Source organism: Lynx rufus, unplaced genomic scaffold (assembly GCF_022079265.1).
Source record: "Lynx rufus isolate CCGP_SWC_20201006 ecotype Redwood Valley unplaced genomic scaffold, mLynRuf1.p SCAF_10, whole genome shotgun sequence".
NCBI classification, from domain to species: Eukaryota; Metazoa; Chordata; class Mammalia; order Carnivora; family Felidae; genus Lynx; species Lynx rufus.
Genome location: NW_025814824.1, coordinates 11509559 through 11536826, shown reverse-complemented (window position 1 = coordinate 11536826; position 27268 = coordinate 11509559). Strand labels below are relative to the sequence as shown.

Genomic DNA, 27268 nt, shown 5'->3' with positions numbered 1-27268 from the left:
CCCGGGGCTAGCAACGTGTGGTATGATCCTCTCGTAGGATGCTGGGCAGTGGCAGCCAGCCACGTGCTCGTGGTACCCATACAACCTTCCTGTTCTTTCAGTACAGTTTTTGATAAATTACACCTTCTTATAAAATAAGCTTGGTGCTAGATGATTTAGCTCAACTTTAGGCGAATGTAAGTATCCTGGGCACTTTAAGGCAGGCCAGGCTAAGCCACGATGTTCAGGAACTGGGGTGTCTTATGTGCCCTTTGCATTTGTGATACCGTCACCTTTTTGTGGGACCTAAACCCATCGTTAAGCCAAGATCTGAACTCCTGTGGCCTGATCCTAGCGTTATTTATTCCACGTACGTGTTTACGTCTGAGAGTGTGTGTGACAGAAATGCATCTTTGTTTCCACTGAAGCTCAAGTGCTTAACTTCAGTGACTGAAACCACACACTAATGCACACTTGTGGTCAAAGACTGCAAAGCTTTTTCGTATTTAAAAAGATTTAAAGCACAGACACAGAAATCAAAGAGCAAGTCATAAGCAGTCTGGTTGCTAACGAGAAGCCCTTTCCAAGTCTGGACTGCAGTAGGGGGAACCAGACACCCCGGGGGGGGGGACCCTGAAAGTGGGGCACTTTGGGTGGGCTTCCCAATGGGGAGAGCTGAAGTTCACTTTTCAGAACCATGTGCAGGGGGCATCAGAGATGAGACACGCCTTTCATTTCTGAGGTCTCCTTTCAAGCCTTATTTCCAAGCCTTCCTTTTTTTTCCCCCCACCAACTTTCTGCCTAAGAAACTCACACCCTCAACCTAATGTTTACTTTTTTGGAATAATTTTTTTATTGAAGCATAGTTGACGTACGGTGTTAGATTAGTTTCAGATACAGAACGTGGTGATTCGACTAGTCTGTATGTTCTGCTCCGCTCACCGCATGGGTAGCTACGGTCTGCCTCCACAATACCACCGACCAGATTCTCTGCTACACCTTTTATTCCTGTGATTTAACCATTCTTCAGCTAGAAGCCTGGATCTGCCACTCCCTTTCGCTGGCTTTGCCCATTCCCTGCCGTCCTCCCCTCTGGCAACCATCGTTTTGTGCTCTGTATTTCTGAATCTGTTTCTGCTTTTTGTTTTGTCTTGTGTTGTTTTTTTTCGATTCTACATACAAGTGAAATCAGGTGGTATTTGTCTGACTTGACTTAGCATAATGCCCTTTCGGTCCATTCACTTGTGGCTCATGTCAAGATCTCATGATTTTTCTATGGCTGAGAAACTTACACTGCCATCTTTGGGTGGCTTCCATATCTTGGCTATTATAAATAAAGCTGCAATAAATACAGGAGCATGGTGATCTTTTAGAACTAGTGTTTTCGTTTTCCCTGGGTAAATACCCAGTAGTGCGATTATCATAAGGTATTTCTATTGACAACTTTCTGAGAAACCTTCGTAGTGTTTTCCACAGTGGCTTCCCCAATTTACATTCCCACCAGTAGTGTACGAGGGGTCCTTCTTCTCCACGTCCTACCAACACTTAATTCTTGGCTTTTTGATTCTAGCCATTTTGGCCAGTGTAAAGTGATATTTTGCTGTGGTTTTGATTTGCATTTCCCTGGTGATGAGTGATGTTGGACATCTTTTCTGTGTCTGTGGGCATCTGTAGGTCTTTGGAAAAATGTCTACTCAGATCCTCTTCGCAATTTTTTTTTTTTGATCGTCTTCCTATTTTTATTTAAAAAAATTTTTTTTTTACATTTTTAATTTATTTTTGATAGAGGGAGAGACAGAGCACAAGTGGGGGAGGAGCAGAGAGAGAGGGAGACACAGAATCCGAAGCAGGCTCCAGGCTCCAAGCTGTCAGCTCAGAGCCTGACGCGGGGCTCGAACTCACAAGTCACAAGATCATGACCTGAGCCGAAGTCGGACGCTTAACCAACTGAGCCAGCCAGGCGCCCCTAGTCTTCCCATTTTTAAATCAAATGTGTGTGTGTGTGTGTGTGTGTGTGTGTGTGTGTGTGTGTGTGTTGAGTTGTACAAGTTCTTTATGTATTTTGGAGATCAACCCCTAATGGGATATATCAATTACAAATGTAGGTTGTGTTTTCATTTTGTTGATGGTTTGATTTGCTGTGCAGAAGCTTTTTATTTTGGTGTAGTCCCAGTAGTTTATTTGGGCTTCTGTTTCCCTTGCCTGAGGAGACTTACCTAGAAAAAGGTTTCTACAGCAGATGTCAAAGAAATTACTAACTTTGTTTTCTTTTAGGGATTTAATGGTTTTAGGTCTCATATTTTGGTCTTTAATCCATTTTAAGTTACTTTTTGTGTATGGTGTGATAGTGGTCCAATTTCATTCTTCTGCTGTAGCTATCCAGTTTCCCCAGCACCACTGATCAAAGAGATGGTCTCTTCTTAATTGTATATTCTTGCCTCCTTTGTCATAGGTTAACTGACCTTTAAATGCATAAATTTGGGGCGCCTGGGTGGCTCAGTCGGTTAAGGGGCCGACTTCGGCTCAGGTCACAATCTCACAGTTCGTGAGTTTGAGCCCCGCGTCGGGCTCTGTGCTGACAGCTCAGAGCATGGAGCCTGCTTCACATTCTGTGTCTCCCTCTCTCTCTGCCCCTTCCCTGCTCATGCTGTGTCTCTCTCTGTCTCAAAAATAAACAAACATTAAAAAAAAATTAAAAAAAAATAAATGCATAGATTTACTTCTGAGCTATTTGGTTCCACTGATCTGTGTGTCTATTTTTAGGATAGTCCTACACTGTTTTCACTCCTGTAGCTTTGCACTCTATTTTAAAATCTAGGACTGTGATATCTCCAATTTTTTCTTCCTTAAGACCGCTTTGGGTATCGGGCGTCTTTTGTGCTTCCTTAGAAATTGTAGTATTACTTGTCCTAGTTCTGTGAAAAATGCTGTTGATGTTCTGACTGTGCTGAGCTTGTAGACTGAGTTGGGTAGTATGAACATGTTAACAATATTAATTCTTGCAATCCATGAGCATGGACTATATTCCATTTGTTTGTGTCCTCTTCAATTTCTCTTACCAGTGTTCTATAGTTTGCAGAGTACAGGTGTTTTATCTCCTTGGTTAAAGTTATGCCTAGGTATTTGATCCTGTTGAAGTTGTAAACGGAGTTATTTTCTTTGTGCTTCTTTGTTACTAGGGTACTCAAACTCAACTTTGCCGTGTATTGGTTTTGAGTCCTGCAACTCTACTGACAGCACTTACTCTAATAGGTTTTTAGTGGCATCTTAGGGTTTTCTATGCATAGCATCATGTCACCTGCAAACAGTGACAGTTTCACTACTTTCTTACCCATTTGGATGCCTTTTCTTTCTTGTCTGATTTGCTCTGGCTACAACCTCCACTACCATGTTGAATAAAAGTGGTGAGAGGAGACTTGTCTATTCCTAATGTTACAGGAAAACCTCTTGTTCACTGTTGAGTAGGATGTTACGCTTGGGTTTCTCCTACATGGGCTTTATTTGGTTGAGGTATGATCTCTCTAACATGAATTTTTCATCTAGAATGGATGTTGAATTTGGTGAAAAGTTTTTCCTGCATCTAGTGAGATAATCGTATGATTTTTTCCCTTGTTAATGTGATTTTTCTCCCTTGTTAATGTGACTGATTTACAAATACTGAACCATCCTTGCATCCCAGGAATAAGTCCCATTTGATTGTGGTGAATGATCCTTTAACGTATTGCTGAATGAGGTTTGCTAATATTTTGCTAAGATTTTTGCATCTATGTTAGTCGAATATTGGCCTTTAGTTTTCCTTTTTATTTTTTTTGTAGTATCTCTGCTTTTGGTACCAGGGTAATGCTGGCCTTGTAGAATGTATTTCAAAGCTTTTCTTCCTCTTCTATTTTTTGATCTAGTTTGAGGAGAGTAAGTATTAAGACTTCTTTAAATGTTTGGTAGAATTTGCCTGTGAAGCCATCTGGTCTTGGACTTTTCTTGGGGAGTTTTTTGATTACCAGCAATGAAACTGAGTCAGTCATCACCCTGTTCAGATTTCCTACTTCTTCCTGATTCAGTTTTGCAAGATTGTTTATAGAAATTTGTCTCTTTTTTCTAGGTTGTGCAATTTGTTGGCATTTAATTTTTCATAGTACTCTTAGAATCTTTTGTGTTTCTGTAGTGTTGGTGGTTCTCTTTTGTTTCTGATTTTGAGTCTTTTTTTTTATCTTGGAAAGTCTGAGTAAATGTTTATCATTTCCGTTTATCTTTTCAAAGAACCAGCTCTTGATTTCATCTTTTCTTTTGTGTTTTTAGTCTTTTTCATTTATTCTTGCTCGATACTATCTCCTTCTTTCTACTAACCTTAGCCTTGGTTTGTTCTTTTTCTAGTTCCTTTCAATGTAAGGTCAGATTTTTTTTTTTTAAGTTTATTTCAATAGAGCACATGAGCCAGCAGGGGAGGGGCAGAGAGAGAGAGAGAGAGAGAGAGAATCCTAAGCAGGCTCTGTGTTGTCAGCATGGAGCCTGATGGGGGGGGGGGGGGTTGGTTTCATGAATGTGAGTTCACGACCTCAGCTGAAATCAAGAGTTGGACACTTAACCATCTGAGCCACCCAGGTGCCCCCAGATTTTTTTTCTAGAGATATATTTTTCTTGAGAAAAGTATGTATTAGTATTAATTTTCCTCTTGTAAAAGCTTTAGCTGTGTCCCCAAGACTTTGGACTGTTGGTTTTAGTTTCATTTGTCTCTATGTATTTAGATTTCCTCTTTGATTTCTTTGACCCATGGCTGTTGAGTATCATGGTGTTGAACCTCCATGGATTTTGTGTTTTTTTCCAATCTTTTTAAATTTACTGAGACTTGCTTTGTGGCCTAACATGTGATCTATCCTTGAGAATGTTCCATGTGCACTTGAAAAAAATGTGTATTCAGATGCTTTTGGGTGGAATGTTCTGTATTTATTTGTCTCCCTCCCTTTTTTAAAAATTATTTTTTAAAATTTACATCCAAATTAGTTATTATATAGTGAAGCAATGATTTCAGTAGATTCCTTAATGCCCCTTACCCATTTAGTCCATCCCCCCTCCCACAATGCCTCCAGCAACCCTCAGTTTGTTCTCCATATTTATGAGTCTCTTTTGTTTTGTCCCCCTCCCTGTTTTTATATTATTTTTGTTTCCCTTCCCTTATGTTCATGTGTTTTGTCTCTTAAAGTCCTCATATGAGTGAAGTCATATGATTTTTGTCTTTCTCTGACTAATTTTACTTAGCATAATACCCTCCAGTTTCATCCACGTAGTTGCAAATGGCAAGATTTCATTCTTTTTGATTGCCGAGTAATACTCCATTGTATATATATGCCAAATTTTCTTTATTCATTCTGTATATATTTAGATCCATCCGGTCTAATGTGTTGTTGAAAGACACTGTTTCCATACTGATTTTCTACCTGATAATCTACCCATTGATATAAGTGGGGTGTTCAAGTTGCCTACTATTACTGTATTACTGCAGATTTCTCCCCATATTTATGTTTAATAGTGGCTTTATTTACTCAGCATTCCACTGTTGGGTGCATAGATATTTGCAAGTGTCACATTATTTTGTGGAACTGATTGCTTTATCACCCTGGTAATGCCCTTCTTTGTCTCTTATTACGGTCTTTCTTTTAAGGTCTATTTTAAGTATTGATACATTGGCTTTTCCCCATCCCTCCACTGGTCTATGTATGTCTTGAGGTCAAGACTCAACTTGAAGTTGAGTTTCTTGTAGGCAGCAGGTAGACTGTCTTGATTATTTATTCATGCTCCCATCTTATCTTTTTTGATTAAACGTAAATGGTCTAAATGCTCCAAAGTAACTTGTGATAGGCATGTCCTTACTGTCATTTTGTAAAGTCTGTTAAGCCTACATTTAGAAAATGTTAACACCTGGAATGGGGTGGCCAGGCAGAGCTTCCCAAGCTGGCCAATATGACCAGCACTAAATGGTCCACGAAGTCTCCACATTCCATGAACCCTTGGGGTGATGCTCTTTGTGAACTACATCTACCTTGGGGGATAGCCCAAGGGCCCCACATAACTAGGCTCTTTCCCTGTATGGTTTCCAAATACAGCTTTATTTTAGTTTCAAATTGAAATTTTTGCCCACCATATAGACGAGGAAAGCACTGATTTGGTTTTTTTCTCTCCAGGCTAACATAGGCAATAATCCTGTATTCCCTTTCTCTGCACCAAGCCCCCCTTTTCTTCAGCAATTTCTGAATTCTCTTTGCCTCAGCCCTGCTTTGTTTCCTTTCTATTTTCTATTCTTCTGGCTAATGTTCCTTCTGTTGCCTGAGAGCACAACTAGTCCTGCCTCACCATAGCCAAAGCTCCCGGCATGCCCACACACATGCGCATAAAGGCTTTACAATGCCTCACCCTAACCTCATCCCAGTGGCTCTGGACTCCCCTCCAGCTCTGGGTTCACTAGATTGATTTCTCAGCACTCCCTGAATTTCAAACACAAAACAGTCACTGTTGGACTCTGGGAAGCTTTGAATCTTTTTCTTCCTTTCCTTAGCTAAGGCTCTATTTACATTTTATTGTATTCCTGTCTACCTCATGTTGGGGGTTACTTCACAACACACAACCTCTTGAAGATAGATTGGAGGGGGGCTTTCTCTTTGTCCAACAACTGCAGAAACAGAAAAGAGCACCACATTCTTGGAGGGGGGGGAGATGACTGTTCAGGCTAGTGCTACGGAAGTGAGGACACCGGGCGTGACTAGGTTAAGCGACACGACTATGGCATCTCATAAATGGAAGGAACCTTAGAGAAGCTATGGTCCAAACTGCCTACCTGGACACTTAAAGAAAAAAAAAAAATAGGCTTGGGATCAGAGGTGAAAATACTCGGCTAAGAACCAAGGACTGTAGGCCTCTAACCAAGAACCTGTGAGGCCGAATGTGAAATGTTCTTGAAGGGCACGTCCAGCTGGGATGAAAACTACCACGTTGTGCCCAGTCTGACAGAATGTCTGTTGAAATCCAAGATGCGGGCAGCACAGGGCATGCCCGGCCTCTTGCCAACCGTTAAATGCCCTATCAGAATTCCAGGCCGACCAGCAGAGACTACAGGCATACTCTGGGGTGGCTGGGGCCATTTCTTAAGACAACAATGCAGCTGGTGGCATCGGCGGACTCTTCCTTTCCTGAACCGTCTCTCTGGAGGATGGTGATGCTGTCTGACAGCATTGTCCCCACAGCCGAACGTCTTTCAAAATTGTAGTCAGTCTTCCCCGCCACTGCTTTATCAACTAAGTGCGCCTAATAGTTTAAATTCTTGGCTATCATTTCAACAATCTGCACAGCACCTTCTCCAGGGACAGATTCCATCTCAAGAAATCATTTTCTTTGCTGATCTACAAGAAACGGCACCTCACGTGTTCAGGTTTTCTCAGGAGAGTGCAGCCGTTCAATCCCATCTTCAGGCGCTAGCCCTCTTGAGATTCCCACCCATCCACAGTTACTGACTCCGCCGAAACCCGGAATCCCTCAAGGTCCTCCCTCAGGACTGGAATAAACTTCTTCCAAACTTGAATTTAGGCTGATATTCTGGGCCTCTTCCCATGAATCACATATGTTCTTGATGGCATCTAGTAAATCTTGCCAGAACATTTTCAATTTACCCTGCCCAGATCCATCACAGGAATCATTATCTAGGGCAGCTATGGCCTTATGAAATGTATTTTTTGAGACTTGAAACTCATAATGACTCCTTCCTCCATTGGCTGCAGAATGGATGTTTTGTCAGCAGGCAAGGAAACCACAATCTGATTGTGCATCTCCCTCAGAGCTGCTGGGTGATCCGGTGCATTGTCAGCAGTAATATTTTGAAAGGAATACTGTGTTTGGAGCACTAGGACTCCACAGTGGGCTTGAAATGCTCGGTAAACCATGTTGTAAACAGATATACTGCCATCTAGGCTTTGCTCCATTTAGAGAGCACAGGGAGAGTAGAATCAGCACAATTCTTAAGGGCCCTGGGATTTTCAGAATGGTACCTGAGTGCCGGCTTAAACTTAGAGGCTCATGGGACTTGAACAAGAGGGCCAGCCTGTCCTTTGAAGCTTTCAAGCCAGGCATTGACTTCTCTTTTCCAGCTCCAGAAGTCCTAGATGATATCTTCTTCTAAGACTGTCGTATCTACATTGAAAAGCTGTTGCTTAGTGTAGCCCCCTCCGTTAATATCTCAGCTCCATCTTCCGGAGAGCTCGCTGCAGCTTCTACATCAGCACTTGCTGCCTCACCTTGCCCTTGTATGTCGCGGAGGTGCCTTCCTTCCTTAAACCTCATGAACCAATGCCTGCCAGCTTCAGACTTCCCACCTGTCCCAGCTTTCCCACCTGCAGCTTTCCCACCTGTCCCAGCCTTCATAGAGCTGAAGAAAGCTATGGTCTTGCTCTGGGTTAGGCTTTGGCTTAAGGGAATGTTGGGGGTGATGTGGTCCTCTATCCAGACCACTAAAACTTTGTCCATATCAGCAATATGGCTGTTTCCCTTTTTTTAAAAACAATTTTTAAAATGTTTATTTTTGAGAGAGAGAGAGAGAGAGAGAGAGAGACAGAGAGAGAGAGCCTGAGTGGGGGAGGGGCAGAGAAAGCTGGAGACACAGAATCCAAAGCAGACCCCAGGCTCTGAGCTGTCAGCACAGAGCCCGAGGTGGGGCTCGAACTCACGAATCCCGAGATCATGACGTGAGTCGAAGGCGGATGCTTGACTGAGCCACCCAGGGGCACCAGCTGTTTCACTTTCTTATCACTTAGGTGTGCATCGGAATAGCACTTATAATTTCCTTCAGGAGCTTCTCCTCTTGGCTGTTTGGTGCAAGAGGCCGAGCTTTTGGGCCATCTCAGTTTCCAAAATGGCTTCCTTGCTAAGCTTAACCATTTCTAGCTTTTGATGTAAAGTGAGAGACATGGGGTTCTTCCTGTCAGTTGGACACTTAGGCCAGTTAATAACGCTATAGTGGCCTCTAACTTCAGTATCATTGTGTCTCGGGGACTAGGAAGGCCCCAGGAGAGGGGGAGAGAGGGGGACGGCTGATGGGTGAAGCAGAACACACACAACGTTAAGTTCGCTGAGGTGGGTGTGGTTAGTGGCTCCCTAAAACTATTAGAGATCATTAAAACAAATGCAATGACAAAGTCTGATTGCAAACCAAGTTTGCAAATACTGCAAAGATTACCAGAACGTGACACACAGACACAAAGTGAGTAAATGGTGTTGGAAAAATGGGACGGAAAGGCTTCTTCATTGCAGAGTTGTGAAAAACCTCGAATTTGTAAAACCTATAATAAGAGGTGTGTCTATACTGGTGAGATGAGAACACTCGAAAAATCAGGCACGCACGGTGGATGTCTCAGGGGAATGAATTTAAGACTATGGCCCCTCTTTTTTTAAACTGTTACCGCCGCTGTACTGTTTTAACACAGTTCCCTGCTGATTAATTTGTTTCCCAAAAACCCGAGAGAAGCCTGAGGGCATCAGTGATGTATACAGGCTGGCAGTTCTGTGTTGGACTTTCCAGCACTTGAGTGACTTCTGCTAACTGTAAATCCAAAATTGTTATCACCTAGTAGATCCTATAGCCCTGGGGCCTCAACCCAATTCCCTCAGACCCCTGCTTATGCTGCAGTTGGAAAATGTTGAGTGTAGGAAGATACTCTTGGTTTTATTTGAAAAGGAGCAGTGCTTTGGGATGAGACTACTCAATTCTCTTCCACCGAGGTAGGGGAGGAGAGCACGGAGGCCAGAGGCCCCTGGCCTCCATGCAGAGGGCAGGAACCAGAAGCTGTTCCCCCATCAAGCCTTTGTGCCTCCGCATTTCTATTGCTACCCTTTCTCTTTACAAAAAGACGACAGAAGCAATTATGGGTTGAATAGCATCTCTGCAAAATTCCTGTGTGGAAGTCCTAACGGCCAGAACCACAGAATGTGGCTCTAGCTGGAGGCAAGGGGTCTTTATAGAGCTCAAGATCTTAAAAGAAGGTCACTAGGGAGAACCCTAGTGACCTAATATGATGGATGTCTTTACCAAAAGGGGAAGCTTGGACACTGAGACTGACACAGAGGGAAGCCCACGTGAAGACACGGAGAAGACAGCCATCTAGAAGCCAAGGTGAGGGGCCTGGAACAGATCCTTGCCCCACGGCCCTCAGAAGGAAACAACACCCACCCCCGCCCCCTCTGACTTCTGGCCTCCAGAACTGGGAGATGATAAATTTCCTTGTTGGTAGTACTTTGTTACAGCAGCCTTCTAATCCAGTATGGTAGCCATTCCTGGGATTTAGAAAGTTTTCTTTTTTAAGTGAAAAATCTGTAAGATACTCAAGGCCATCCCTTACTGGGGGTGACTTCGAGAAGTACAGCCACCTAGGAGTTGAGAGGCTGCAAGGGGTGGCTTGTCAAAGATTCAAAGTGAAGAAAAGGATCTTTAGACCTTGTATTTGTCGATCTTCTGTTAAAGCTGCTGCTGAAAACAGTATAAAGGGCATTTTCTATGCTGAATCCCCAAACCGCCGCGGGGCCTTTCCAAGAGACTTCGGAAGAACTGGCCTTGACAGCTGAGGAGGTCAAGCTCGGACCCCGGGGAAGATGAGCCCCTCCTGTGGTGCACCTGCTCCTCACACGGACTGCAGAGCAACCTGAAAGGTGGGAGGTGCGGGGCCCGACCGAGGCAGCTGCCTTAGTCAGCTGGAGGACGTGACCCCGCTGGCCGTGCACACACGGCACGGAGGGTCTGCGAGAAAGTCCACAGCGTGGACAGAGCCCAGTGAACGGCAGGCACACTTGCTCTTAGGATTCAAGGACTCGTGTCACTCCTTGCGCCCCGTGGTCACAGGTGCCTTTCCACCACTAGGTGGCAGCAGGGCTTGCTGCAAGAGGAAAACAGTCCCAGGCTGGGTTGCTGGGAGTGTGGTAGGAGTCCCCTGGAGTCCCCTGGGGGGTCACCTTAGCTTTGCTTTCTGGTCCACAAGAAGGGGACCCAGAGACAAGGCTCCATGAAGACATCGGCAGAGATTAGTGCTGCACAGCAAAGAATGCCAAGGACCCCTCGGGGCCACCAGAAGCTGGAGGAAGGGAGAAAGGGAGGAAGCATCCCTCGTAGGGCTTTCCCATGGAGCATAACCCTGCTGATACCTTGATCTTGGACTTCTGGCCTCCACAACTGTGAGATGATACATTTCTGTTGCAGCCCCCAGATACGGGTACTGGGTTTTAGGGCAGCCCTAGGAACCTAACAGTGGTAGAGACAAACCAAAGGAAGCCGAGCCCTCAGAGCCCCACTCCTCAGTCCTCCTCATACCGTTCGCCACACTCAGGGACGCCTTATTTATTTTTTATTCAGTGCATAATGCATACATCTTCTCCGCCCAACCAAATGTGCCGCCTTCCTCCTCAGATCCCATAAGAGCGAAATGGTAGGAGTGAGGACAGCCCTGTTCACTCGGTCCATGGATAGGTTGTAATTTGCTTTCTTTAAACCCATCTGTTCCTAGTGTGGGTTCATTTGGAGTTTGTTCCTGCAGGCTCCATGCCTGGCGGCTTCCAAGGTCACACCATTGGAGGCTGTTCCCTTTGCCCCAAAATTGGAAAGGCTCGGGAGAGTAGCAAACATTGGCTCCCCCTGACACGGCAGAACATGGAAACTGAAATCCCAGAGAGAAGCGTTAGGGAGATTCTAGAGGGAGTGGGGAGGTGGAGAGAAGCCAGCGCCAGGAGGCAAAGATGGAAAAATGATGGGGTGACCCTCGGGGTGCCCCGGATGCAGGTGCCTCAGGCAGAGCTGACCTCAAGGCAGAAATCAAGCGGGCCAGTGAGGCCAGGAGGCACTACAAAGCTAGGACCCAACAGAAAGGAAAAAAAAAAAACAACAAAACAAATCTCTGCTACCCTCCCTGCAGCCTGTCATTCAATTGCTAATTATGGGTGTAATTTAACTGAAAAGCCAGAATGCCTGGGTGACTACCAATGCCCTTAGCTAATCCTTAAACAGTAGTTTAACAGTTTTTTTTTTATATAAAAACCACAATCCTATGGGAGTCCTCCTATCCCAGACCAATGGGTTGCCTCGTTAATTTGAAAACTGTGTCAGTATGGGAATCGCTCACAGTTGCCATAGGTCTAGGAGCTGGGAATCCATTTTGTCCGTTCTTCTGCACGTCTTACAAGTATTATTTGGTCAATGACGTAAGGGGGCCAAGCATTTCTGGGAATAAACAAAGGGAGCAACTCTGCTCTTGCTGAAATCTCTCCATTTCTTCCCAATGTGGTCATATGGCAGAAGGAAACTGCATTCTGGTTAAGTGCCTTACAAGCCAAGGGCACTGCCTTCCTCCTCATCCTCCTCCTCTGCTCTGACTAAAATCTACCAAGATCCCAAGCAGCCTCTTTGGCAGATGGGGATTCTAGCTCTCTGCTGAGAAGCAACAGAATTGCCCCCGTTTCAGATAAACACCCCTTGCGGCAGCCAGTCTGGCTCAAATGGGAGTGATTAAAGGGACCTGATACCCCGCATACAAGTCTTTAAGCTCAATGCCAGTGAAGCGAAATCCACAAATGCTGTTTCTCTTGCCAGAAAGTTCCAGTGGATTTTCTAAGACCCCCGTGACCTAATTTAAAGTGTTTTTCTTCTTTTTTCTTGGTCAGGCTTTTCTGATACATAATGCTACGATAAGCTGTTAATTCAATCATTTTCACTTCTCTGCCACTCTTGGTCCTGTGATCAAAGAGTATTATTAGCCACCCTAAAGACACATTAGATAATCAAGCTGTCCAACAGCTGCACATCAGAGCATTAATCTCCAATCCAGGCAAGGCTAAGAAATGGCTTAACTGTTTCTTCTCCTCTGCCCACAGCTATTTTTACACCTCAAACAGCCATCTTGCAGAGACACCTCTCTGGATGAAAGCACATATTATTGAGAGGATGTTAATAGGGAAGGTGTGAAAAAGAAAAGAGTAGAACCTGGAGACTAAAAAGAAGAAAGTCATTGTTCAGTGGCATCTTTCAAACTTCTGTGTTCTTAAAGCAATCCCATGATCCCCCACGGACCCATCCCTGCTCAGCTAGTCAGACCCATAACATTTTTCAGCAGCGTTTGGTTGGTTGTTCCCCTTCTCCTTAAATTGCATTCTACATCAAGCAAAGAAGCTGCCTTAGGACGTGAAATAACCGCTACGGGGACAGCGTCAGTGCCTTAGAATATTTGAAACTACTCAAAAAGTGGAATCTAGTTCCATTATGAAGACGGCATGATTGCCCATTTTCAATCAACAGAGCCTGCTCATCGCTGTTGTATTCTTTTAAATACCCTCATCTGTGCCATCAACTCAAAATTCAATGGCAGACGCATCTTTGGTCACTGGATAAAACCCTCCAGAAAAACAACTCCCTTGACTTGAATATTTGCAAATGAAGCAGAGAGCCTGGAACTCTTTGGAGTGAAGGTGAATGGTCTTTTTCAAAGGAACGCAGGATAGTGGAAACACGGAACCTGAACCCAGTGCTTTAGTGAGGGTGATGGGACAATTAGCTGCCTTTCCAGGTAAACTATGCTTTCAATTTCATGTCAGATCACAGCGGAAAGCAGGATAGCTGGCTGAACTGACAAGTGTATAATGTGGGTGGATCCTTAAAAGGAATTTCATAGGTTACCCGGTGTGCATACGTGATATGGTTTTAAATCCTATCTTTTTAAAGGGTTCTACACAGTATTATATATTAATATACAAATAATAGCACCAGGGGATTAGGTTGTATCTATCTGTAGAGAAACACTGTATCCTAAAGGAGGAGAAGCATAAGAGAAACCTGCCTATGTCTGGTTAAACGCTGAAAACAATGTCACCACCAAAGCCTCCAAATGCCCTTCAAGTAAGGATGCCTTTGATTAAGAGGATTCTAATGAGGTCCAGAGGAAGACGAAAAAAGGTCTTCTCTTCTCCTGTTTATCTCTTCCATTCACTCTTTCAGAGTGTGGAGGCAAACTGCAAAGGGTGGCCCAGGAGCTGTATCCTTTCGGAACTGAAAGGGCATGCGAAATAAAAAATAAAAACCTCCAGCGTGAAAACACAACCTGGAATTTACAAATTAATGGTGCAGCACTTTCTAGATGCATTGCCAAAAAATTTAAGTTTAAATACCGTGAAGGTTCAGGGTAGAGAAGGTGATGAGACAGCAACATTCGGAGAAACCAGTGCTGTGACTCTGGCAAAACCTCCTTTACCACAACTCCATGTAATTTGGAGGAAGTCATGGCAGGCCAGAGCTGGTGAGTTAATGATCCATCTTATAGATGAAAAAACTGAGGCCCTAATAAAAGAGTGGTCAATTCCAAGTCCACGACTGGTGAGAGGCAGAGATAGGCACAGAACCCAGGTGCCTATTTCTGGGTCATTCCTTTATGTCCCATGTGGTTCTGCAGCAGGGGAAGGGGCTAACTGAAAGGATTAGGACAGTGGGTGGGAGACCATTTCTGGGGATCCATCAGATCTTTGTAAATAATAATCAGAGTTCTGCCTTTTCCTTCCCATGCCCTCTGGTGGGCACACAGGGTCGTACGAAGACGTGCCCGATCACAACAGACTGAGGCGGAAACAACACGAGAATCCAGCCTCTTCTATTAAACCAGAAGTTAGGGATTTTAAAGATGTAAAATACTGCTGCTCTTCTCATTTGTTTCTGTTCTGGAAAGTCATTATTTTGATCGAAATTTACTTAAGTGAACACCAACGGTGTGACTGAAGGAAGTGAGGGGCTTTGGGGCAGACTCCCCCCAGTGGGGTCCTTGAATCCCAGCGCTTAATCAGTTACTCTTTGGTTGCATAACTTGGGGCAAACTGATGATCTTTCTGTACAACGGAGCTCCATTTGCTTCGTGGGTTGTGGGGATTAAGTGGCTTAAGACCAACTATTTAGGACATTGCCAGGCTTGTAGGAAATACTGAAAAATGTTAAAGGGCTTATGGTTAGTAGCTACAAAATAGGATTAGGCTAGAGCAGCTTTTCTCCAAGCTTGGTGAGAATTTCTACTGCCTCGGCTGCCCGAGTCCTCTTACTTCCTGTGCTGCTGAACCACAAGGGACCCTGTGCGGGGAAGGCTGGGCAGATGACCACAGCCACCAGGTAACTATCACCACTGTCTCTTTCAGTTCTAAACTCCCAGATCCCTTGAGTTCGAAGTGCTGCTCAAGTGTTTTCAATACAACCAACCATTAATATCGTGGATTTTCCCTGTGGCTTCTTGAGGGAAGCATTATCCTTTATTGAAATGTTGTGCTTGTCAGTGTCCAAGAAAGGCACAGAAGCAGCACAGTAAAATCAGACACTGATAAAAGTACATAAGCAGGTTCCTTATAAATGAAACTGTTAATACCAGGGAGGAACAGCTGAAATGACTAAGGAGACAAGCTTTCTACCCAAGGAGTAAGGGTAACAGATAAGGGACTGGCGTCAGCAGGGCCATTTAACCACCTTGTGATCTTACATTGCACGCAGCAGTATCCCATGCCCCCAGTTGGTGCAAATCTGGTTTTTGAAAGAAACACACAAGAAACAGAAACTCTTAGCGCATGAAGATGAGATTTCACTTGCTCTTTCATTGTAGACTTCCCAACTTCTACTTCTGGATAAAACCAAACTTGCCCTGGGACCAAAAAATTACTATAAACCTTTTTTTTTTTTTTTCCTATTTAACTCCCTATCTTCTTGGTGGTAGAGAGGAACCAGCTCTTCTGTAAGGATTTTACAATACATCATAGCTTATTTTAAAAAGTGGGTGCGGTGTGGGAGGAGTGTTGCCCAGTGGAAAAAAATTCTATTAGTGCCACAATCAGGATATTCAGAGGTCCTTTCCCAATGGTTGTTGTGGGGAGAGGGCTTCTAGTTTATGTAAGAGGTCAAGGAAAGCTTAGCTGAGAGGGAGATGTTTGAGCTGAGACTGAAGGGAGCAAGCATGGAACAACAAATTATGTCCAGACAGTAATAGCAAATGCAAAGGTCCTGAGGCAGAGACATGCTTGGTTACGGGAGGAACACCAAGGCCAGTGTGGTTGGAATGGTATCAGCAAGAAAGACAGAGGCAGGGAAAGGAGGTCAGAGAGGCAGGGTGGATCAGACCATGCAGGGCCTTGAGGACTGTGGAGCTTCCTCTGGGAGGGGAGGGAAGACACTGGAGGTCTCCGGGATAATGAGTAGCATTCTCGGTGACTGATGTCCTCCAGAATATACTTGAGGGGAATACAGGGCTAGGCTGGGGCCTATGGACAAGTGTAAAATGGAGGTGTGGGGGTGTTCCTACGCTGGTTCCCAACGTGGAGCTTGCACACACATGCGTGGAAAATCTGAAATCAACACTTGGCCTGTTTCATGGGATTTTTGTGCAGGTGTACAAGGATGTGGGGAATGCGTGTGGGATGTACTTCGTAGGGTAAATGCCCCTTCTCCTCTTTTACACTTGAGTCCATCATGTATCTTTCCAGCCCTCATCTAATAATTCAGTTAAGCCACTGCAGACAACTTGGCAGGCACTAAAGGGTGTTCACACACGGGATCACTCCTCATCCTGTAAGCAGCCTCGGGAGGCGGGCGTTATTTCCCTCCTTTGGCAAATAAGGACACACAGAGAGGTTCCGGTCCAGATCACGCAGCTGGTTGGTGACAACTGAGGGAGAGAGCCAAGATTCTTGAGTGCTGACTTTTCCCCACAACCCTGTTCTGTGCCTCTCAAGCTACCAATCTCCCAAGGCAGTGATCCAGAATTCGAGAAGATGTACACACAAGAGGATACACATTTGAGTTCAAGAAGGCCTGACTTTGTTGAGAATAACATGGAGAAGCCACACCCTGCCTCATGAGCAGGGGACTTGTCCTCTGGTTACATGCGCCGATTTTGCGTCTCACCCTACCTACTCTCTTGTGTGATGTTCTACGCGAACTGTGGGAGAACATGGCTGCGGAAAGACACGCCATTTGCAGAAGTGACAGGGCGCCACTGTTGGTTTAAAACCCAAGCATGCCTGTTCTTGTGTCGGCTGAGGCCTGGGTCCGTCTGTCAACCAGAAGGGAAGGGAAAGAAAGGAAAATCACTTACTAAATAGACATCCAGCACGGAGGCATTATCATCCTGCATTTCCAGAGCATTGGACTCGGAAGTCAAGTAGATGGTCCCCTCTTCCAAGGTAAACGTTGAACTGGAAGGTAAGCCTTTACTGGAAAAACAAAGAAGAACGATGAGCACGTGGCCTCCGGAGCGAAAGCCACGGATACTTGCAAAGTTGTAGCTAAAGAAGCAGAGTTTGGGAAAGCCTTTCGGGATAAAAAAAAAAAAATGATTTTGAGAGTTCAAAGGAAATAAGGTCCTGCCCGGAGACAGGCTCACTTGAGTTTAAGGAATTTGGTGGTGCCAACAGATTTTTCTGTCTACTTTCCTCCATGAGATGCTTTACATTTCTGAGAAGGGATGTGTGGGTCCCCAGCCTGGGGAGGGTGAAGAGCTATAATCCAGAGGCACAAGGGTCAGCTCTGACTTGGAGAAATTGGGTCCCACTGCCTACATTTTCCACTGGGAGTATTCATGCTCTGGTAGTTGATCAAGATAACCTCGTGCACCATCCGTAGTGACGATTTCCCTCTACTGTTCTCTTTTCCTTTTAGGTGGGGAAGGTCCAGTTGTAACCATGGTTCTCAAACTTAAGTGTGCATCAGAATCCCCGGGAGGGTTGGTTAGAACCCAGTTTCCTAGGACCTATACCCCCAGATTTGATGAAGTTGATCTGACACAGAGCCCATCAGTTTGCATTTTTTAAATTAAGTTTATTTATTTGAGACAGAGACCGTGCGCACAGGGGAGGGGGAGAGAGAGAATCCCAAGCAGGCTCCACGGCACCGACAGTGCAGAGCCTGATGCAAGGCTCAAACTCCCCAAACCTCAAGATCATGACCTGAGCTGAAACCAAGAGTGGGACACTTAACTGACCGAGCCACCCAGGCGGCCCATCAGTTTGCATTTCTAATAAGCTCCAAGGTGAGGCTCATGCTGTTGTCCAAGGCCTACACTCTGCCTAATGATGACTGACGCAGGCACCGAGCACTGGTGAAAACAGCCTACGTGTGCCTTTGGTAACAGGAAGGACAACAGACACAAAGGAAGGCGGCCAGACAGACGTACTCGTGAGTGAGGTACGAGGGAAAACCACCTTGTTTTGTCATGACGGGAGAGCCACTGGCACCTGTTGAATTAATCAGTCCACTTTGACAGTAGTGACACTGGGAATCGAGCTAGGAGCTCAGGAATGCGCAAGTTAGATCTTTAAACTGGGAATTTTCCACGGGAAGGTTTTGCAAGAACACAACGTGGCCAACAGCAGTGGAGGAGAGGACTATGGGGGCCCGGTGAGCTGGGGCAAGGGGCTGGCCATGGCCAGGTGGACGAGAGCGGGAGTGTGGGAGACTGCTCCCTCTCACCTACCCTGTGACCAGGTCCTGCCACCCTGCAGGGCCCCGCTCCTAGCTCACTGCTTCTGAAAACTCTAGTCCGAAGCCATCCTCTGAGTTTTTTGTCGGAGCCTCCCAGCTCAACAGGAGACTGACAGGACCTTCTAATCCTCTGCCCGTCCCTACTCTGGGAACAACACATCATTTTCTTTCCGTACATGTTTACCCATCAGTTGAAGCTATGTCACATAGTTAGAAATCCTGACCTTTTCAGTACTGGAAAAAAAAAAAAAAAGGATCACTAGAATTGTATGAGTCTTAATAAATCAGGTTCATTTGCATTTTTTTCTGATCATAAAAGATACTGAAACAATAACTGTAAAAATGTACAAAAGTAGTGAGAAGGGCACGGGAGTCTCCTGTGGGCCTCTCATTTGGTGATGCGGGGGAATGTGAAAACGAAGGGGTAAAAGCCACTATACTCTGCCTGGACAGGTTTTCTCTTACATTCTGGACACTGTAGAAAAAAAAAGTCCTCTTTGTTTTCAAAAACCCCACAGTGTGGGACACGCAGTTTGTCCCGAAGGGCTTGAAAGAACAGGGTGAGTGTGACCTCTCTCCATGGAGCTGTTGACTTCATAAACCTTTAATGTTTATTTCTGAGAGAGAGAGAGAGAGAGGGGGCGGGGGCAGTGTGTGAGTGGGGGAGGGGCAGAGAGAGAGAAGGAGACACAGCATCCGAAGCAGGCTCCGAGCTGTCAGCACAGAGCCCGACTCGGGGCTCGAACTCACGAACTGTGAGACCCTGAGCTGAAGTTGGTGGCTCAACTGACTGAGCCACCCAGGCGCCCCATTCTGTAAACCTTTAGAGATTTCTTGGTTTGGTAAACTGTCAGCCTGCAAGGGAAGCTGCTTTGAGAAGCACTGTGTAGCCGTGAATACTGCTCAAGTTATTTTTTGCACCAAAAGGATGCAGTGATGGGTTTTAAATGACGTTTGCTTTTCAGCTGCGATACTGTCACTCACAAAAGACGAATTATCTACTTAAACATCAAACCAAGAAACAAGGTGGTCAGAGAACATATGAGTGTGGTATGACTTTTGATTTGTATCCCTATTTTTGGGGTTCATAGTTTATTTTTATGTAATTAAAAAGTCTCTAATGGCTTCTGGGGGATTTTATGAACACAGAATTTATTTGGTGAAGTTCAAAGCTAAGTTTTCCCCTTCTTGTCTGAGTTTTTAGTTGTGATATTTAAGAGTACAACCAAGAAGATTCTGGAAGTGATTTTTCACTTCCAGAGGCTCCGTGGAGGCTCTGGAAAGCTCTGTAGGCTCTGTGCCTAAAGTGGGGCTTGAACTCTTGATCAAGAGTTGCATGCTCTATGGACTGAACCAGCCAGGTGCCCCTGGAAGTGATTTTTCTTAAAATTTTTAAATTTTTTTAATGGCAATAGATGCAGCATAAAATATAGCTAAAAGTCGTGTTCCTTTTTCTCCCATCCTTTTGTGATCCAGTCACTCCCCTGGAAGTAAACTTACATATTTTTCAATCTAACATTTATCTTCTATTTTTGGTAACTATGAGTAAGCTACCAGCATGGTTGAGAAAAATAGGGTATCCTGTGGGATTTGACAGGTACATGTATCAATTATTTTACCTAAAATACACTTAGATTATAGAAAACAAGAAATACCAGATTCCCTCTGTTATTATCTGATCAAATTTGATAAAATCAAACAGATACCAAAAAAAAAAAAAAACCCCCACTCTACTTGTACTGTTTCTCACATGTATCAGGATTCTTTCCTATCCCAACAGAATATTCTGAGCATCATTATATTTGGGGGATGAAAATGAGACTCATAGGGACTTAAATCCAGGTTACGTAAGGACCTCTTAAAACAATAAAAAGGCAAATCTCCCAGTTGAAAAATGAGTAAAGGATCTGAATAGACACTTATCCAGAGAAGATATACAAATGGCCAATAAGCCAATGAAAAGATGCTCAACATCATCGCTCATTAGGGGAATGCAAAGAAAAACTAAACCAAGATACCACCTTCACACCCACGAGGATGGCTATAAAAAAAGATGCTCACAAGAGCCGGAGAGGATGTGAGGACACGGGAGCCCTCCTCCACTGCTGACGAGGTTGTAGAAAGGTGCAGCTGCTTTGGAAAACAGGGTGGGGGGTCCTGAGAACCAACCGACCCAGGAATCCCACGCCTAGACAAACAGCCAAGACAAATGAAAACCTACGTCCACACCGAAACCCGTACACGAATGCTCCCAGGACGCAGGCTTCAGAATAGCCCCGAAGTGTTCATAACCCAAATGTCCACCAGTTGATGAACGGGTAAATAAGTCCTACAATGGAATGTCATTCAGCAGAAGAATAACAAAGGACGGATGTGTGCGACAACATGGGGGAGTGTTGAGAACCTTATACCTTATGCTAAATGGAAGAAACTGGTCCTAAAGGACCACATATTGTATGATTTCACTTATGTGAACTGTAGAGAACAGGCGAATCTAGAAGATACGGAAGGCAGAGGAGTGGTGGGTGGGGGTGAGGTGGGGGGAGAACAGGGAATGACTACTAATGGGTGGGAGTTTATTTTTATTTTTATTTATTTTGAGAGAGCATGCTTGGTGACACCCATGTGTGAGGGTCTACAGGTGGGGGAGGGGCGGGGAAAGGGGGAGAGAGAATCCCAAGCAGGCTCCACGCTGTCAGCGGACAGCGGACTTGGGGTTCGATCTCACAAGCTGTGAGATCAGGATCTGAGCCGGAATCAAGAGTCGGATGCTTGCGGTGCCCGGGTGACTCAGTCGATTCAGTGCCAGAGTTGATTTCAGCTCAGGTCATGACCTCACGGTTCATGAGATCGAGCCCTGCATTGGGTTGTGTGCTGACGGTGCATAGCCTGCTTGGGATTCTCTTTCCCTTTCTCTCTGCCCTCCCCCACTTGCCCAAGCATGTTCTCTCTCAAAATAAATGAATAAACATTAAAAAAAAAAAAAAACAGAGCTGGAGGCACTTGGGTGGCTCAGTCGGTTGAACGACCAACTTCAGCTCAGGTCATGATCGCACAGTTCGTGAGTTAGAGCCCCATGTCAGGCTCTGTGCTGACAGCTGGGAGCCTGGAGCCTGCTCCGGATTCTGTCTCCCTCGCTCTCTGCCCCTCCCCCACTCACACTCTGTCTGTCTCTCAAAAATAAACATTAAAAATAAAAAGTGAAAAACACAATTACCATATGATCCATCAATCCCATTTCTGGGTATATACCCCCCCCAAAAACTGAAAACGGAGTCTCCTACGTTCACCCCGTGTTACGGGCTAAACATTGTGTCTCCCCTGACCGCCCTCCACCCACACCCCCACCCCACTCCATTCATATCCTGACCTCCAGTACTTCACAATGTGTCTATAGATAAAGTCTTTAAAGAGGTAATTAAGGGTAATGAGATCATTGGGAAAGGCTCTAATCCAATATGACTGGTGCCCTTAAGAGATGTGTACGTGCACAAAAGACGTATAAAAGACCGTGTGAAGACACGCGAGGGACCTCAGAAGAAACCAAACTTGCTGCCATCTTGATCTTGGACTTCTTGTCCCCAGAGGTATAAGAAAATACATTTCTGGTGTTTAAGCTACCTAATCAATGCTGCGTTGTTAAGGCAGCCCTAGTGAACAAATACACCCTGTTCACAGCGGCCAACAGGCAGAAGCAAATCAAATGTCCACCGATGGAGGAAACAGATAAACAAAATGTGATACATACGCACAAGGTGGAATTATTCAGCCTTGAAAAGGAAGTGAATTCTGACATGTTAATGGGTGAATCTGTAGAACATGGAACCAAGTGAAATGAGCCAGGCATTAGAATACAGATATTGTATCAATCTACTTACATGAGGCATCTAGAGTAATTCAACTCACAGAGGTAGAAAGATGAATGAACGGTGGTTGCCAGGGGCTGGGGGAATGGGGAGTCACTTCATGGGGACATTCAGTTCTGCAAGATGAAAAGAGTTCTGGACGGGTGCCTGGGTGGTTCAGGAGGCTGAGCGTCTGACTTCGGCTCAGGTCATGATCTCACAGTCCGTGAGTTTGAGCCCCACGTCGGGCTCTGTGCTGACAGCTCAGAGCCTGGAGTCTGCCTTGGATTCTGTGTCTCCCTCTCTCTCTGCTCCTCCCCCCATTTGCACTCTGTGTGTGTCTCTCTCTCTCTCAAAAATAAATAAACATTAAAAAAATTAAATGATGAAGATGGGAAATTTTATGGTAAATGCACATAATTAACAAGTTATTTAAGCTTCCAACTTTCAATTTAAAAAATGACGTAAGAACTCTGTGAAATGCATACAGCCCTATGTCAATCATCAGGCATTGATACACTTAAGTCCCATTAAATGCACTCAAAATAATCTGACATTAATACATCTTGGCACGGAGCTACATGACCAATTCACTAATCTTTATATTTGCTATCCTCCTTATTCAGTACATAGTGAGATCCGAGCACAGAACTGACATGTTACCTCCCTAAAACTATTACGTCAGGTACTAACTACCGCCTGAGAAAAGGGGAGAATGCATTTTAGGAAAACAGATACCTGAGGTGATAACGCAGCACAGGCAGACTGTGAACTTTGGAAAGAGACGGTTTTGAATTCTGGCTCATGTGCGTGGTTGTGGGTGATACTGGGTAACTTTTTTAACCTCTCTGGAACTCTGGAACTAGAAGCTCCGGTTTCCCACATATAAAATGAGAACAATATCAAACATGCAAGGTTGTTGGAGGGATTAGCCTCATGCATGTACCACACAAACACCCTTTTATGCACGCTGTGGTCTAGGGGCCAGGAGGGAGCAGAGATGAAAATCAACGTCTCTGCCTCATGGAATTTACATAGTATTGAGGAAGGCAAATACTTCAAGCACAGAAAAGAGATACAAGGGAGGGAGGGAGGGGCGTAGACCATCTGTACACAGCAAACTCTCCCTGCTCTTCCAGTGGAGTGTTAAGGCTCTCAGGCATGAGTTGGACACTAGGGGACACGTGTATGTCCTCTCTACTCCATGGGACACTATCCTGCCCTCTGTAGTATCCCACTGAAGTGCCTATTCCTGGGCCGGGACAGGTACCCCCACTCCCTGACAGCTCTCTCTAATGATCACAGGCTAACTGCCCCACTCATTTCTTGGCTTCTCTAACAACTTTTATTTTTTTCTTTAAAAAAATTTTTTTTAACATTTATTTTTGAGACAGAGAGAGACAGAGCATGAACGGGGGAGGGTCAGAGACAGAGAAAGAGATACGGAATCCGAAACAGACTCCAGGCTCCGAGCTGTCATCACAGAGCCCGACGAGGGGCTTGACCTCACAGACCTCACAGATCTCACAGACCGCGAGATCATGACCCGAGCCGAAGTCGGACGCCTAACCGACTGAGCCACCCAGGAGCCCCTCTTTCATTTTTTTCAAAAACACTTTTAATGTTTATTTCTGAGACAGAGAGAGAGCAAGCGTGCAAATGGGGAGGGGCAGAGAGAAGGGGAGAGAAAGAATCCCAAGCAGTCTCCGTACTGTCGGCACAGAGTTGGACGTAGGGCTTGATGTCACAGACCATGAGATCAAGACCTGAGCTGAAGTCGAGAGTCAGACGCTTAACCGACTGAGCCACCCAGGCGCCCCTTGTCTAACCCTTTTTAAAGGTGGGAGAGGGGTAGTCAGCTACCAGTTGCACAACTGGTTTTGGGCCACTTGCTTTTCAAGTCCTGCAGGTTTGTTTTGGGCTTCAGTTGAAGCTGATAATAAAAACAATTCATCGTAAGTGAGAGCATCTCTCTTGGGAGCAATGCCCTGAAAGCCCAGTGGTTGTGGGAGAGGACCTGCCATTCCTTAGCCTCCAGCTCCGGAAGATCCATTTCTAGAAGCGATGTTACGTGGCTGGGTTGAAGAGTCTGGCTGCCTGCCTGGGTTCTGCACCATCAACTTTTGCCACAATTCCCTCAGTTCAGACTGAGGGCTAATTGAGACTAATTTGCAACAAGGCGTCCAGGAAACTGTTAATCTCCCCAGTTCTGTTCTTCTCTTGTAAAACCAAAGGAACTGCCAATACTCTGCAGCTGCTCAGGGCTCAGCTCTCTGCACACGTTGCAAACTTGTCATAGGGAAGCTGTTCGGGAGCGGGCATTTCACCCCCTGCAGGGGCGGGGGGGGTGTGTGGCGCGGAGAGACAGACATTGATGGTTTTCTGATGTCACACAATGTTACGAGCAACATTACTTTGGCTTCATTGGAGAGCACCAGCCAGCCTGCCCTGCTGAAAACAGTCATCCATGATTTTATAGCCTGGAACACTCTGATTTCTGTTTGCAGACCTAATGAGTGTTTTATGGCTAATTCTCAAGGGGGCATTTGCTCAGGGGGCACATGGTATGATCCACAGTTTTTTTCTTTAAATGTTGACCTCTCAGGAGCGCCTGGCTGGCTCAGTTAAGTGTCTGATTTCAGCTCATGTCATGATATCATGGTTCGCAGGGTCAAGCCCTGCACTGGGCTCCACGCTGACAGCCTGGAGCCTGCTTGGGATTCTCTGTCTCCCTCTCTCTCTGCCCCTCCCTTGCTCATGCTCTCTCCAAATAAACTAAAAAAATAAAGTTAACCTCTCAGTGCCTTTATCTTCTCATCTTCTTTTATCAAAGTAACAAAAATATATCACATGATACAAATGACATAAGATGAAAATACTTTCCTGTCCTGACCCCCAACCTACCCCCTTCCTTGGTGGGGGGCAGCTCCTTGAGTGATTTCACTTTTTAAAAACGTTTATTTTTTATTTATTTTTAATGTTTATTTATTTTTCACAGAGACAGAGCATGAGCGGGGGAAGGGCACAGAGAGAAGGAGACAGAATCGGAAGCAGGCTCCAGGCTCCCAGCTGTCAGCACAGAGCCCCACGCAGGGCTTGTCAACTGCGAGATCATGACCTGAGCCAAAACCAAAAGTCGGAAGCTTAACTGACTGAGCCACTTAGGTGCCACTTAGGTGGAGATTTTAGTGTTCTTTCTCTCGTGGTTTTATTTAAGCCATTTTCTTTTGGAAACATCTCAGCACTGAAGAGAAGGGCAGGAAATAAAAGTAGCTGGGCAATGGTATTGTCTTCCCCCCCCCCCCACATTTAGCCACTTTTTCCACTTAACATGGCAGAAATAACTGCCCCCAGTGATTTCTCTTTTTAGCATTTCTGGTGGTTCTCAACCCTCAGTAGGAAGGACATACACCTTTCCTACACGGCACTTCCTCCCAATATCTATTTATATTTAGTATGTAACTATGAATGATACACTTAATAACCTTTTAAAATTCCATTAAGCATATGCCATGTATCTTTAACTTCTCATATTATTTCATCTTTGTTCCTGCCCTCCTCTCTCACTTTGTATCAGACACCCTTAAAAATTTTTTTCTCTCTACTTTGTCATGTCTGTTACTGTTTATATTCTATCTTGTAGCTATAACCACAGTTTTCCTGCTTTGTCCATGGATTGATTCTAAAATTAGAAAACTGATATGCAGAATTTATATTATCAGGGCTATGGAAATATTGTTCACGCCTGGCCAACAGGGAGTCAGTGTTCTGTTTCCCCGCTCTGGATTCAAAACCATGCTTGCTGGGCTGTGTAAAGAAAAATATTTGCAACCACAAGGTTAAATGGAGTTATCTTTGACAAAGCAGGAAAGAGTATCCAATGGAAAAAAGACAGTCTCTGTAACAAATGGTACCGGGAGAACTGGACAGCAACACGCAGAATGAAACTAGACCACTTTCTTACACCATACACAAAAATAAACTCAAAACGGATGAAGGACCTGAATGTGAGACAGGAAAGCATCAAAACCCTAGAGGAGAAAGCAGGAAAAAACCTCTCTGACCTCAGCCACAGCAATTTCTTACTCAACATATCTCCAAAGGCAAGGGAATTAAAAGCAAAAATGAACTATTGGGACCTCATGGAGATAAAAAGCTTCTGCACTGCAAAGGAAACAATCAACAAAACTAAAAGGCAACCAATGGAATGGGAAAAGATATTTGCAAATGACTTATCGGACAAAGGGCTAGTATCCAAAATCTATAAAGACCTCACCAAACTCCACACTGAAAAACAAGTAATCCAGTGAAGAAATGGGCAGAAGACATGAATAGACACTTTTCCAAAGAAGACATCCAGATGGCCAACAGGCATATGAAAAGACGCTCAACGTCACTCCTCATCAGGGAAATACAAATCAAAACCACACTGAGATATCACCTCACGCCGGTCAGAGTGGCTACAATGAACAAATCAGGAGACTGTAGATGCTGGTGAGGATGTGGAGAAACGGGAACCCTCTTGCACTGTAGGTGGGAATGCAAACTGGTTCAGCTGTTTGGAAAAACAGTGTGGAGGTTCCTCAAAAAATTAAAAATAGATATACCCTGCCACCCAGCAATAACACTGCTAGGAATTTACCCAAGAGATACAGGAGTGCTGATGCATAGGGGCACTTGTACCCCAATGTTGATAGCAGCACTTTCAACAATAGCCAAATGATGTAAAGAGCCTAAATATCCATCAACTGATGAATGAACAAAGAAGATGTTTATACATACAATGGAATACTACTTAGCAATGAGAAAGAATGAAATCCTACTATTTGCAATAATGTGGATGGAACTGGAGGGTATTATACTAAGTGAAATAAGTCAGAGAAAGACAGATACCATATGTTTTCACTCATATGTGGATCTTGAGAAATGTAACAGA

At 44.8% G+C, this 27268-nt stretch overlaps 1 protein-coding gene across 5 annotated transcripts in view; it reads right to left on the bottom strand.

The window, feature by feature from the left end:
* PIP5K1B (phosphatidylinositol-4-phosphate 5-kinase type 1 beta) overlaps window positions 1-27268 on the bottom strand; it is a 311268-nt gene that overhangs the window by 9598 nt on the left and 274402 nt on the right. For all 5 annotated transcript variants that reach the window (XM_047101751.1, XM_047101745.1, XM_047101723.1 and 2 more), the window contains exon 13: window positions 17103-17220. In XM_047101751.1, coding sequence (XP_046957707.1) covers window positions 17103-17220 — 118 coding nt within the window. The remainder of the gene's footprint in view (window positions 1-17102; window positions 17221-27268) is intronic.